A 14,241-nucleotide genomic window follows, 5' to 3' on the forward strand; every position below is an offset into this window, starting at 1 on the left:
GGAAAGGCAGCGTGCTCCATGCTTCAGACGTCAGACTGATCATCACAGAGTATGTGAAAAACAACCAGCTGGTGTATGAACATAACAAAAAGTAAGTATTATAGTAGTATTATACTGTAGTAGTATAGTACAAGTATCATAGTATTATTTTAGTATACTCTACTTAGTAGAGTATGTGAAGAAAACTGTGAACATAGCAAAAAGTAAGTACATCATCACATGACAACAAACGGCATGCTGCCTGCCACTATAATGACCTCTGTAAGTAAGGACAGCTAACACAGGGAGGCTGGCAGAACCACTGAAACACCCTGGACAACGCTCCACACGTCCCAGACTCTTCTCTCTTCTCTAAAACACCCTGGACAACGCTCCACACGTCCCAGACTCTTCTCTCTTCTCTAAAACACCCTTGACAACGCTCCACACGTCCCAGACTCTTCTCTCTTCTCTAAAACACCCTGGACAACGCTCCACACGTCCCAGACTCTTCTCCCTTCTCTAAAACACCCTGGATAACGCTCCACACGTCCCAGACTCTTCTCTAAAACACCCTGGACAACGCTCCACACGTCCCAGACTCTTCTCCCTTCTCTAAAACACCCTGGACAACGCTTCACACACGTCCCAGACTCTTCTCCCTTCTCTAAAACACCCTGGACAATGCTCCACACGTCCCAGACTCTTCTCCCTTCTCTAAAACACCCTGGACAACGCTCTACACGTCCCAGACTCTTTTCCCTTCTCTAAAACACCCTGGACAACGCTCCACACGTCCCAGACTCTTCTCCCTTCTCTAAAACACCCTGGACAACGCTCCACACACGTCCCAGACTCTTCTCCCTTCTCTAAAACACCCTGGTCAATGCTCCACACGCCCCAGACTCTTCTCCCTTCTCTAAAACACCCTGGACAACGCTCCACACACGTCACAGACTCTTCTCCCTTCTCTAAAACACCATGGACAACGCTCCACATGTCCCAGACTCTTCTCCCTTTTGTGAAACACTGTGGACAACACTACACACGTCCCAGACTCTTTTCCCTCTTCTGCCTCCAAAACTATGAATGCACTATGAATCACTCCCAATCTTCCACCGTATAATAATAATAATAATACATTTTATTTATAAGGCGCCTTTCAGTGCACTCAAGGTCGCCGTACAGGTTAAAAACAGTACAAAAACACAGTTAAAAGCAGAACAAAACACAGCTTGCAGCAGAAGACACAGGTCACGCAGAGTCATAGGCCTGCCTAAACAGGTGGGTTTTGAGGTGAGTTTGGAAAATGGTGATAGAGTCCATGTTTCTGATGTCAGGGGGGAGGGAGTTCCAGAGGTGAGGGGCAGAGCGGCTGAAAGCTCTTGACCCCATGGTGGACAGACGGGCTGGGAGGACTTTCAGTTTGACGGAGGAGGCAGACCGAAGAGACCGGGTGGGAATGTCGACGTGGACAAGGTCAGACAGATAAGGGGGGTTGAGGTTATGGATGGCCTTGAAAGTATAGAGTGTATGCGCGTGAGTTATATTCTGAAAACCCACCTATTCAGAATCCATCTTAGTCTGTAGCACTTGCACTAGCCTCGACGACCTTACAATACAGGCATATGAAAAAGGCTAAACTTATGTCATTTAGATAGTAAATACAATTTAAATAAAGACATAAAATCCTGGTCTCTAAACTATAAAAACGTTATAGCAGGTAAATTGAAGGAAGGCCTTGGCCCTGGTCATTGATCCTGTGTCACTGTGCTTCCTGCTCTCTCTAGTTACGTCACCATAAACCCTGCACTGTGCGACTGTCTGCTGGAGAGGACGGAGTACCAGGAGATCAGCGCGCTCAAGTGGGACGAGCTCTTCAGCAGGTACACACACACACACACACACACACACACACACACACACACACACACACACACACACAGTCCCAACATGTACAGTTACTGCTCTTCAGCAGAGACGCAGTCTCAACTAGACTGGGATCTTATGCCATTTTCAGGGTTTTCTGATCCGGTCGGGAGAGGAAATAACTTACGTCATGTTGTGTAGTTCAAAGCTTGTTGGACGCATGGTTTTTGAGGACTTTAACCCATTCTGGGTGTTTTATGCATTATGTTATGCTTTAGCTATTGAATATAGCAGATCTACAAGCTCGCAGATTGTAGATCTGCAAAACAAATTAAATCATGAAAATGTAGCGCAAATCTTTGAATATATATCCTTTCAGAGCGAAACTCAAATCTTTGCTTCTGGCGGGGGGGGGGGGGGGTCCCTGGAACAACATATTTTCAGATGGGGGTCGGCGGCCAATTACATATATTGAGTCCTTGACATGAAATTGTTTGAGAACGACTGACATAGAAACAGAATTGACATTGACATTTCCCCAGAAAACAGGCATTTGTAGAATCGTCCTCAGGTCTAAATGGGTTAAGCACATGGGGGCCCCAGTTTGGGCCGGCCCTTAATTCTCAGGCCTGTTGAGAACTCTAGTATTATGTGTTTCCTATTGACAGGACTCTGAGCAGAATGCAGCAGTGTTACCAGCTGGTGTTTCCTGGACAGGCTCCCATCACCAAGAAGGGTCAGATCGAGCCCATAGACATCTCTGTGGCTTCCAGAGGATCCAACAAGAAGGTGAGGTTCACTTCTCTTCCAGAGGATCCAACAAGAAGGTGAGGTTCACTTCTCCTTGATGTAGAAGCAGAGGTTCACTTCTCCTTGATGTAGAAGCAGAGGTTCACTTCTCCTTGATGTAGAAGCAGAGGTTCACTTCTCCTTGATGTAGAAGCAGAGGTTCACTTCTCCTTGATGTAGAAGCAGAGGTTCACTTCTCCTTGATGTAGAAGCAGAGGTTCACTTCTCCTTGATGTAGAAGAGATAGATATGCCAGGGACCCCTCATAAGAGAAGATTTTTACGGCTAGTAAAAATCTAGTAAACCTAGGCAACTAGTCAACTAGTAAAGATCACTAGAAGTGAAAGCCCTACTACCTAGTACCGACCGGGTCATAAACCCCCCTGTGCATGGCCTGTGTGTGTGTGGTTGTAATATTGTTTCCATCCTGTAGGTGACACTCATCAAGAACCTGGAGCTGTACGGTCTGGACCCCGTGGTGGTGTCCAGCGCTCTGAGACACAGAGTCCAGGCCAGCTCCGTCCTGCAGCCGCTCCCTGGGGCCAAGGACCGCGTCCAGGTCCAAATCCAAGGCAGCCAGATACAGCAGGTCGGCAACCTGCTGCTAGGTAGGTGGTGTGGACATGGCTATTATTACGTCAGGTCCACAACCTGCTGCTAGGTAGGTGGTGTGGACATGGCTATTATTACGTCAGGTCCACAACCTGCTGCTAGGTAGGTGGTGTGGACATGGCTATTATTACGTCAGGTCCACAACCTGCTGCTAGGTAGGTGATGTGGACTAGGGCATTAAGGAACTAGTCCATTAGTAAATCCACTAGTCGACTAGAAAAAAAGCAAATATATATTTCTTCCCTTTTTTTTACATAATGGGTAGTCAACAACAACAACAACAAGTCAACTAGTCGACTAGTAAACTAGTCAACTAATAAACAGTTATAGAAGTGAATGCCCTAGTGTGGACATTTAATTTAACATTATCCTTGATAAAAAACAGCAACTTGTGCTTTCAAAGTTAGGGCTGGGCAATTAACCGAAAATATATCAGAACTGATAACTCTAAACTGACTTATTTAGACTAGTGCTGCACGGTTCTTGCTCAAAAGTGAGTCTCGCCTTTCCAACCACAAGAATTGAGACGATGCTCACACGATTCTAATTTTTTCCCCCCATGAAAATATGTATAGCATATGCATAAAGTGAATGGCAGATCGAGTGGCAAAGTGAGTGACAGTGAATTTAATGTTGTTTAAAGTCATTTAATGGAATCAAATAGGACTTTTCTGTTTGGATGTATGAGCTGTCAAGGCCAGAAAGTAGTGTTTTGCCACTCAGTAAGCGTTCCCGCATAACTTCCGGGTATGATGATGATGTCACACGAATAACCTCTATTGTCTGTAGTGTGTAACATTGCTACATTCAAAATGTGTCACCTGGAGCCATAACTACTGTGGCAGTTTAAACAGACAACATCAAAGTGCTCGACTTAAAGTCTCTCTCTTGTAGCAAAAACGTAAGAGTAAATTGGACAGCCAACTAGTGCTGCACCACATTTCAAATTTAGAGATTGCACTATTTTTTAAATGAATCGTGCAGCACTACTTTAAACCTTTTGTCTTCTCTTTATACCTTTCAATCCGGGACAACAAAATATACAGTATAGCAACATTTTCTTAATTGTTAAAATATAAGGTGACTTCAAATAATTCATGTTCTAATAACTAAATGTATTAGTCTGATTAACAAGATAACCCTGTAGTATAGATTGTTAAACAATGGTGGCGTACAAACATGGTGAAAATGGCAGATCTACAAGCTTGTACATCTGCCATTTTCACACTTTCTTTTTAACCCATTTACACCTGAGGCCAATTATGTCTATGTCTTCTAAAACAGTTTTCTGATAAACCTATGTTTCTATGTCAGTGGTGCTCAACCTTTTTCATGTCAAGGACCCCCAGAATTATCTGTATTTGGCTGCGGACCCTCATCTGAAAATATGTAGTTCCATGGACCCCCCGGAAGCTAATATTTGAGTTAAAAACTTTCGCTATGAAAGAATATACAGTATATTCAAAGATTTGCGCCACATTTTCACGATTTAAACGAAATAGCAGATCTACAAGCTCATAGCGCGACACAAAGTGCCACGCTATGAGCTTGTAGATCTGCTATTTTTCGATATCTAAAGTAAAACATAATGCTTAAATTCATCAATCGTAGTGGTGGTTGTGGTAATGGTGATAATGATTGGAATCGCCCAGCCTTATTGTGAATTGTTGTGGTATCGTTTCCATGCGTTCTGTTTCGTTTTGCATCCACAGATCAGTACAAGATCCCCCGCAAGTTCATTCAGGGTCTGGAAAAAGCTCCCAAGGGTGGCAAGAATAAATGAATATCACAACAACCATGTACCTTACCTACCGACCTACCGTACCATCTGCTCTGTAGAGCTTACTGTATGTGAAATATAGCATTCAGAATAATAAAGTTTACTTTGTGTGAGAGCTGATGAAGTTTGTCATTACTTAAACTGCTGCTGCCGTGGCCTTTTTGTTTTCTTTGTGTTCTTTATTCTCTTCAGTGTCGAGTTGCTGCGTTGGTTCAGTCAGACCAGGCCAGGCGTCTCCCCACCCAGTTCAGTCAGTTAGGTAAGCAGTTAACACTTCTACTGCTTTAAATTAGACCAAATCAAACCACCTAGGCTGCCGGGATCTATCTATTACCATTGGAGCATACGCCAAAGTATTCGATTTTTTTGGTTATTTGATTCACGAAAATCCGCGAGAAAGTAGTCCCATGGGTTGTTGAGAAAAAACATGCTGCCATTACGATGCGAAACCAAAACAGCATGGACAGCCTGTTGTAGTCCAAACAAACCCTTCGTTCACTTGCATTGAACTCATGTTCTCAGAAGCCCTAGCAGCCCAGAGCATGGATTGATTTCCGGTTTCGTCATCATAACGCGACGGCCTCGTCACCCGGTCCGTGACAAATCCGCTCTTTCTTTTTAATTATTAAAATACGGCGAATAAAACACATTAATCAAATAGCGGGTTTAGCGTGTTACGCAGCAGGAAGCGGCTTGGACTTCTCATGCATAGAAGGAAGCATGTGGTCAGTCGTTGCTGAGTGTAGGATTACACTAGACAATTGAAAAAAATGGGTTACAAAAATCGTGGGATAAAATACAAAAGAGAAAATAAGTAAGCATGCTGACCAGTTTCTATTTCACTGCAGCAGTTAACCTCGCTGGCCAGTCTCTGTTTCACTACAACAGTCTCTATTTCACTAAAGCAGATTGAAAATAACTTCAAACTTTAATATGTTATTTTAACCGGCGAGGAGGTTTGGTGGTCCGTCTTACTACGGTAAGTATAGAGAGTTTGGTTAAACTGAAGTGATACAAAATATTCTTAGGTTAATCGCGATGCCAACATGGAGGATTATTAATCGATTCACAAATGTGTGTTCATTATGGATCAATTAGAAAGCACTTTGTTTATTAGTCACACAGTGAGGGAGAAATAAACCATCGGTAATCGAATCGTAATCGAAGTGTAGCCCAATTAATCGGAATTACTCAAATCGTAGCCCTCGGAATCTAATCGTCTGGTCGGGTACTAAGCGATTCCCGCCCATACTGCGCTACAGGTAAGCAGTGTCTTATCAGGTATTCTTACAATATTTTATGTATTGATTTGCACAACAAGAATCATAATACATATAAGTACAGTAGTATACTAGCCTTGCGTAGCGTAGCCAGCATTCAATCTGTCTTTGCAATATTACCCCAGGCAGATTGATATCAGTCTGGCTATGCAAGGCTACTAGCTTAATAGTTCTAATAATCAGCTTAGCAAGGCTGCTCACTTATGGGAGTTTGCGCCCCCTGGCGTAAACACAGAAGCATTTATATAAACTCACAGACAATTTTGGCTGGGACTTTGAGACGTCATGACGTTGAGACCCCGCCCGCCGGGGCACCAGTATAACAGTGCGTCAACGTCCCTACGTCTTCATTCATTTGTTTCTTCTCATGTGTGAACACAGCGCAGCGAAGTCTCCCTTACGGATTAGTATCTGATTTATTTCCACAAGGACGAGAAGCCTTCTCGGTACCGCGGAAACTACTTTTCCCAGAGGCTTTGAGAAGAAGAAAGACGGTAAGTCTGCTTTCTTTACTAAGTTAATACTAACTTAGTGGGTAATTTAGCTTTGTATAGTGGCCATGCGGCCCTAGCTGGCTTCTTAAATTACCTGTGTGACGGTCTGTAACGCGGCTAGCAACAGCCAGTTTTTGCTTCCACACAAACTTTCGTTGGCCTCAAGGTCTCGAACGTGTGATGGGCTCGATCGGTGCACAACCGTTCGTTAGCTTCCACACGTGTGGCGGCGTTAGCGGTGGCTAGTAATAGCCCGCTCTAGCCGACACACACACGTCCCGCGGTTTTTCTAAACCCTTGACGGCGTGGTAACCTGAGCAGCATATAGTAATAATATTGTTTAGCTTCCACGTTGTGTGACGGTCTTTGATAACGGCTAGCGATAGCTCTATTCTCAGCTTCCACACGCACGTGGCGTCTTCTACAGTGGCTGGCAATAGCCCTGTTTTAAGTCTCCACATAAAGTGACGGTCTTTCACAGCAGCCAGCAATGGCTCTGTCCTAGCCCTCACTTTAACGTGACTACCTACCAACTCGGCTCCCCACAGGCTGCAGCCTTGTGAAACTGATTATTAGAATTGGAGGTTACGTGTGTAACCGGAGTTCTATAACCAGCGAGCCTTGTTTGTGGCTTGTTTGTCCACGTGTATCTTGGCATTACAAGAAAAAGTGACGGTCTTTCACAGCAGCTAGTGATCAGCTAGTGAGCTTCCACTTAAACGTGGCTGCCTACTAACTCGGCTCCCCACAAGTGGGCAACCTTGTGAAACTGCTTATTAAAACTGGGAGTTACTGATGTAACTATAGTTCTATTAAACAGCGAGTCTTGTTTGTGGCTTCCACGTGCATCTTGGCATTGCAAGAAAAGTGACGGTCTTTCACAGCAGCTAGTGATAGCTCTGTCCTAGCTTCCACTTAAACGTGGCTGCCTACTGAGTCGGCCCCCCTCTTGCCTTGTTTATTGCTTCCACGTGCATCTTAGCATTATAAGATGTCTGACGACGCTGAGATGAACTCCTAGTCCTCATCTCGGGACTCAGCTTCCTCCTACACCTCTGACGAGGAGGAGGGTGATGAAGAGAGCAGCAACGAGAGCGACGCCGAGGTGGCAGATCCGCCTCCAGTCGTCAAGGCCGCTCAAGCGGCCGACGTCGCCGCCCCCATTGCAGCACCAGATACTGCTGATGTTGCACCGACCGACACCGCTGCAGCGCCGACGGCTCCAGCTGCTCCAGCTGAACCGCAGCTCCACTATGACAACACTGACATAGTCGATCTGTTCAAGAAGGCTACAGTCCGCTGTGGTCTGGTCTGACCGGCCAGTCTTGAACCTCCGGTGGCTAAAGACACCCTATGCGAACAGTTTCGCAAGAGGATTCAGGGCAACCCAGTGAAGTCCCAGACCAAGGCTGAGATCCCCCTCGATGACGGGTTCCTGAAATCCCTCATGGTGTCTTGGAGACAGCCTCACTCAGCTTCCACCTCCCTGAGCGGAGGCATGAAGCTGCTTGACTGCGCAGGACAACGGGAGGCAGGCCTCGAGGCCATGCCTCCAATGGACAAGTCCTTCGCCGGCTGGCTCATGGGTATCAACCCCAACGTTTTCCACGAGGACGCGGACTTCTCCTTGCCTGCGGACAAGGATGACTCCAAACTTAATAAAGCTGCCTACAAGTGCGCCTCAACTGCGGCCAGAGCACTGAACGCCACGACCCTTCTGCAGGGGTCAGCGTCTCATGTCCTCCTGGAGGCGGGTGACGAGCCTACCAACGAACACATGGCTGAGTTGAGACGCCTGCACCTTGAGCTCCTCCGTCTCACTCAGGCCCAGGCGGAGATGGTGGGCGGAACCATGGCGAGGCTGGAGCTGTCCCCTAAAGTGGGACGCACTCCATTGAAACAGAAAGTCTCCACTTCGACACTCTTCGCGTCCATGCTCGAGGAGATGCGCTCCCGTGACGGACAAACGAAGACTGACACAGAGGTCATCGGCGCTTGTCTCCCGGCGTCTGGAGCACGGCCCATGCAGGCTCAACCCTACAGGCCGACCTACGAGCGCACCAAGGACAGGGACGATCGTTCCAGGTCCAGGAGGAGCACCTTCGAGGTCCCCGACGCTCAGAGGGCTCCGTCAGCGGCGGCCTCATTTTCCCGCCCACCTCGCAGCCGCAAGAGGGTCGACAGGCCCAGGCGCCCCTCGGCTTCTCCGGCCGGCGGCCCCCGCAATGGGGCCAGGGAAGGAGGGCCACCCGGCGGGAAGGCGAAATAACCAGACCTGCCCCACGGGGAGACATCGGACACTGTCTCCCCCACCCTTCCCCGAGTTTCTCTGAAGCGCAGCATAGTGGCCACGGGCCTCATGCCGGACGCTCTCGGTGTAGACAGGAAGAGGACTTGTTTTTCAAACATAAATGTCGCTCCAGTGTTTTCTGTGCCGCCACTTTTCTCAATAAAGCGGTGTTCTCTACTGAAAACCGGTCTCATGAATCGTCACTTGAAACTCAAGGGAATGGGCCCGCAGCCTGGGCCTTCAAGGAGGCCCGTGGCTGTCGGCCGAAATGCAAGTGTAACTGCCGTGGACACAGCACCAGAGCCCCAGGTCCATATTGCAGGACAGAGGCCCCAGGCCCAGGTTCTGACCGTAAGGGGCGCCGCTCTACCACAAAAAGGTTCGGAGCTGGCTTCAACCCCTCTGGCGCTGTGTCTACAGGAGTGGAATCGTTGTGGTGTTCATCCTTGGGTGTTGAACACCATCTCGAAGGGTTACAAACTACAGTTTGCCAGAAGACCTTCCACTTGTGGGAGCGTTCTGTTCTCGCAAGCGAGTGGTCAGGCAGCCGAGGTTCTCCAGGACGAGATAACGTCTCTGTTGGAGAAGAAGGCTATACGTGTGGTGTCCATGGAGCAGAGCAACACCGGGTTTTACTCCCGCTACTTTCTCGTGAAGAAGAAAGGGGGGGGGGGCATGCGGCCCATTCTAGACCTACGTGCTCTGAACGGCTATTTGAAAGTTTTTCGCTTCAAAATGCTCACGAGCAAGGCTCTGCTGCGCATGATGCGTCGAGGGGACTGGTATAAAACTCTCGATCTCAGAGATGCGTATTTCCACATTCCCATCTACCCACCACACAGAGAATTCCTGCGGTTCGGCTTCAAGGGACAGATATACGAATATCTGGTCCTTCCGTTCGGACTGTCACAAAGTCCAAGGACTTTTGTGAAGTGTACACAGGCAGCCGTCGCCCCGGCATTCGGATAGCGATGTACGTGGACGACTGGCTGATTTATGTGGACTCGGCATCGACACTGCGACTACACACAGACTGGGTGGTAGATCACTTGACGTCTCTGGGTTTCAGCATAAATTACGCCAAGAGCGTGTTAGTGCCGACGCAATCAATAGATTACATAGGCATGACGTTGAACGCTGTGTCTTTCCCGGCGCGTCTCTCCGACGAGAGGATCCGCTCTTTTCGGTCATGTCTGGCGTTGTTTCGGACGGGCAACAGGGTCCCGTTCCGAACCTGTCAGAGGCCTCTGCAATATCCGTTGTTCGGCTAGGCAGATTGTACATGAGACCATTTCAGAGGTGGATGCAGTCACTGGGTGTAGGACAACACCGTTGTCATCATCTTGTGAACGTATCGGTGGGTTGCTTCGAGGCATTACGTCAGTGGAGAGGCGCTCAATTCCTCTCAGAAGGCGTGATTATGGGGATGGTCGTATCCCGGAAAGTACTCACGACGGATGCCAGCCTGTCTGGGTGGGGTGCCACCCACGAAGGCAGGACAGCCAGGGGTGTATGGAGTGGCAGCATCAAGTCTGCCCACATAAATTACCTGGAGCTGATGGCGGTAATGTTGGTGTTGCAGCATTTCGAACGGTTCATCAGCTGTTTCCATGTCCTGGTCAGGACGGACAACACAACAACGATGTGCTATATCAACAAGCAGGCGGGCCTACGGTCCACCAAACTGCATGCGCTAGCACACAGACTGACGTTATGGTGCGACGAGCACCTTCTTTCGGTCAGAGCCTTCCACGTTCCGGGACTCCAGAACACGGGGCGGATCTGTTGTCCAGGGGCCGATACCTCTATGCGGCTTGGTCACTGCACAAAACAGTGGCCAGGCAGATGTGGGAGAGGTTCGGCGAGCCACGAGTGGATCTGTTTGCGTCGGAAGAGAACAGCAAGTGTCCTCTGTTCTTCTCCATAGCAGGGACGGCTCCGCTAGGTTTGGATGCCTTGGCGCACCGTTGGCCCCAGGGCCTACTTTACGCGTTTCCCCCTTTGTCTCTCATCCTCCCCACGCTGGAGAGGGTGAGGACACAGCGCCTGTCAGTGATCTTAGTGGCCCCAGGGTGGGGCTCTTGGAGGTCAGACATAGTCCCTCTCTTGTACGGTCGGCCCTGGCAGCTTCCGTTGCGCAGGGACCTATTGACCCAGACGGGTGGCGAGATATTCCACCCACGGCCGGAAGATCTAGACCTCTGGGCTTGGCCCGTGAGAGGTTGAATCTTGGCACGGAGGGTCTTCCCCAGAGCGTCATCGACACTATTCAGTGTGCGAGGGCGCAGTCGACCAGGGATGCTTATGATATGAGGTGGCGGTTGTTTGAAGACTGGTGTTCACCAGCTCAAGTTGTGCCATTTTAAGCACCAGTAAGGGTCGTTCTGTCGTTCCTCCAGGACCTCTTGGACAAAGGCAGAGCCTTTAGTACTGTCAAGGTGTATCTGGCTGCTATCTCAGCCTGCCACATCGGGTTTGAGGACAAGACGGTGGGCCAGCTCCCGCTGGTGCGCCAGTTCATGAAGGGGGCTAGCCACCTTCATCCGGTGACCAAGTCTCTGGTCCCCTCGTGGGACCTTGCTTTGGTTTTGGACTCTCTGTCCCGGCCACCGTTTGAGCCTTTGGAGGGGTTGAGTATGAAGCTATTGTCGCTGAAGACAGCGTTATTAGTAGCTTTGCCTCTGAGGAGGATAGGAGGAGGCATAACCTCTGTGCGGTGAGGGCATTGAGGTTGTATTTGGACAGGACTGAGGCGACGAGGAAGACTACACAACTGTTTGTCTCCTGGGATCCCAAGACTGTGGGACTGCCTATCTCAAAGATTAGGCTTTCCCAGTGGATCGTGGAGGCTATAGAGCGGGCCTACTCTGGCAGGAATATGGTGCCTCCCGTAGGGTTGAAGGCACATTCCACGAGGGGTATGGCATCGTCCTGGGCCCTCTGTAGGGGGGTCTCTGTTCAGGATGTTTGTTCCGCTGCAAGTTGGGCATCGTCTTCCACCTTTGCCACCTTCTATAGACTGGATGTGACAGCGGCGCCAGTGGCGCATGCGGTCCTGGGCGTGGCCTCCAGTTAGTGGAGAGACTTAGTTCCCCACGGGGGACATTGGTTTTCTCCAGGGCGTTAAGACGGTTGTTCTGTCGGCCCCTCTTAGGCACATATGGCAGACTTAGGTCTGATTGGCCTTCCCAATGAGGTGCAGTAGTCCTGTTGAGGGACGTGCTGTGGTCCTTTGCTCATAGATAAAGGTACGGGCCCTAGGGGTCCAGACTTCGCGATGACAATAAGGGAGTTAATGAAGTCTCCCATAAGTGAGCAGCCTTGCTAAGCTGATTATTAGAACTAGGGGTTACGTATGTAACCAAAGTTCTATAACAGCGAGCAAGGCTGCTCACTAAGATTCCCTTCTTGTTGCTTGAGAAGAGAACAATTGATATCGAATGAAGACGTAGGGACGTTGACGCACTGTTATACTGGTGCCCCGGCGGGCGGGGTCTCAACGTCATGACGTCTTAAAGTCCCAGCCAAAATTGTCTGAGTTTATATAAATGCTTCTGTGTTTACGCCAGGGGGCGCAAACTCCCATAAGTGAGCAGCCTTGCTCGCTGTTATAGAACTTTGGTTACATACGTAACCCCTAGTTATTTCCGTGGGACAGATAACAGATGTTGTAGTTGTGTCGGTGAGGTAAGGAACACTAAGGGGGGCTTATATTGGAGAACTACAGAATTACAATAGAATATACTTCAGAATAGAAGAATATAATAGACTTTATTTGCCATTTCCACAAGTGCATAGGAAACATTGGAGCTCAGCTCCCAGGGTCAGCTTTAAAAAAAGAAACATACAATCCTATGTGTTGACAGCTGGGCGTGACGTATATTAGCAGCGACATTGCTTTCATATGTAGTTTCAAGGCTTTTGCGGCCAAATTAATTCCTTTTTCTCCAGAAACTGGCTGTATCAAATATGAACGGACATCATTAACGACGCACAGCCACCCCCCTGACAGAAAGGCCGGGATGATCAGTTTATTTTTCAAACACAGTTCTTATATGAAACGACGTAAAATCCCCCTATGGGGATTTCAATGCAAATAAAGAAAATTGTGGACTGGCGCCCTCTACTGAAAGTGACGTCAGACTTCGGTGCTCTATTAGACTGGTCTGTACGAACTGTTTGAAATGCATCTATTTTACACAAAAATATCTGAAAATTAAATTAAAATTAGGTCATTTTATCGGCCAACCATGTTTTTAAGTTTTCAAAGGAAGTGATCAACTTAAGGCTGGAAGGCAAGTCATTCCACTGAACTGCTGTCGAGGAATATATATATTATATATGATGAATGATGATGTTTTTCCCATATTGGTGTGAAAAAGGCAGAGTTTAAAAGCACGCTGATATTTTGTGTTTTGAGGATATTTTTGTTATTTTTGTTGTAGATTGTTATATTTAGGCCTGTCACAGTTATTCTGACAATTATTTTACATAATAAATAATGGCAATTATTTCAAACATTTTTCCAAAGAATTGAATTTACCCTCATAATGTTGGGCTCACAGAACGCTATGTTGATCAATTAAAAGCAAGAGTGTAGAAATAGGTCTTGAACTGCGCTTTAAAAATGTCTTTTTACAAGAGTTAAAGATCTAATAAGGGTCCATTTGGTTACCAACTCTTCATTAGCTGGGGACCACCTGGAACCCTCAAGGACCACTGGTTGAAAACCACTCAATACTCATACCAATACCAATACTCATCATCATCAACACTCATCCCATCATCATCCTGTTTGTCATCCATGTTGTTAAGCTGGTCAAATTTGCTCTGCAACGTGGCTTTCTTTCAGTCAAGGAGTCAAAATTGTGCCTCGTTGTGTTCTGTAACGTGTCATAACTGGACTGCAGGATGTGTTTCTCTTTAATCAATGCACCATCTGTAAGAAGGAGAAACAACAAACTGATGAGTTTTACATTCAACGTTGTGCTGATAGATATCGTCTTTTTTAGTCATCAGTGACACAGGGGACTCTATTTTGGGGAAACAGGTGACCTGGCGTGAAGAGCAGTCGGTTTGGGTGTGGTGACAGACATTTATAAAGGTAATTAGAAGGACGTGGTGACAGACATTTATAAAGGTCATTGG

The 14,241-nt window shown here is 47.7% G+C and overlaps 1 protein-coding gene across 2 annotated transcripts in view; it reads left to right on the forward strand.

Annotated features, from left to right (window-relative positions):
- Positions 1-13,100, forward strand: part of eif2d (eukaryotic translation initiation factor 2D) — a 30,039-nt gene extending 16,939 nt beyond the window's left edge. Inside the window, exons 11-17 of one of the 2 annotated variants that reach the window (XR_014569501.1) lie at positions 2-91; positions 1,770-1,865; positions 2,517-2,637; positions 3,071-3,245; positions 4,962-5,096; positions 5,222-5,288; positions 13,045-13,100. Coding sequence is in view for 1 of the 2 variants with exons in the window: in XM_083769120.1 (XP_083625246.1) it covers positions 2-91; positions 1,770-1,865; positions 2,517-2,637; positions 3,071-3,245; positions 4,962-5,032 (553 nt within the window). In the remaining variant the exon portion in view is untranslated. Of the gene's footprint in view, position 1; positions 92-1,769; positions 1,866-2,516; positions 2,638-3,070; positions 3,246-4,961; positions 5,143-5,221; positions 5,289-13,044 lie in introns of those variants that run through there. The other variant, XM_083769120.1, reaches the window with a different exon arrangement.
- Positions 13,101-14,241: the final 1,141 nt, after the last annotated feature.

This window comes from Protomyctophum parallelum, assembly GCF_964188405.1.
Source record: "Protomyctophum parallelum genome assembly, chromosome: 7".
Lineage (NCBI taxonomy): Eukaryota > Metazoa > Chordata > Actinopteri > Myctophiformes > Myctophidae > Protomyctophum > Protomyctophum parallelum.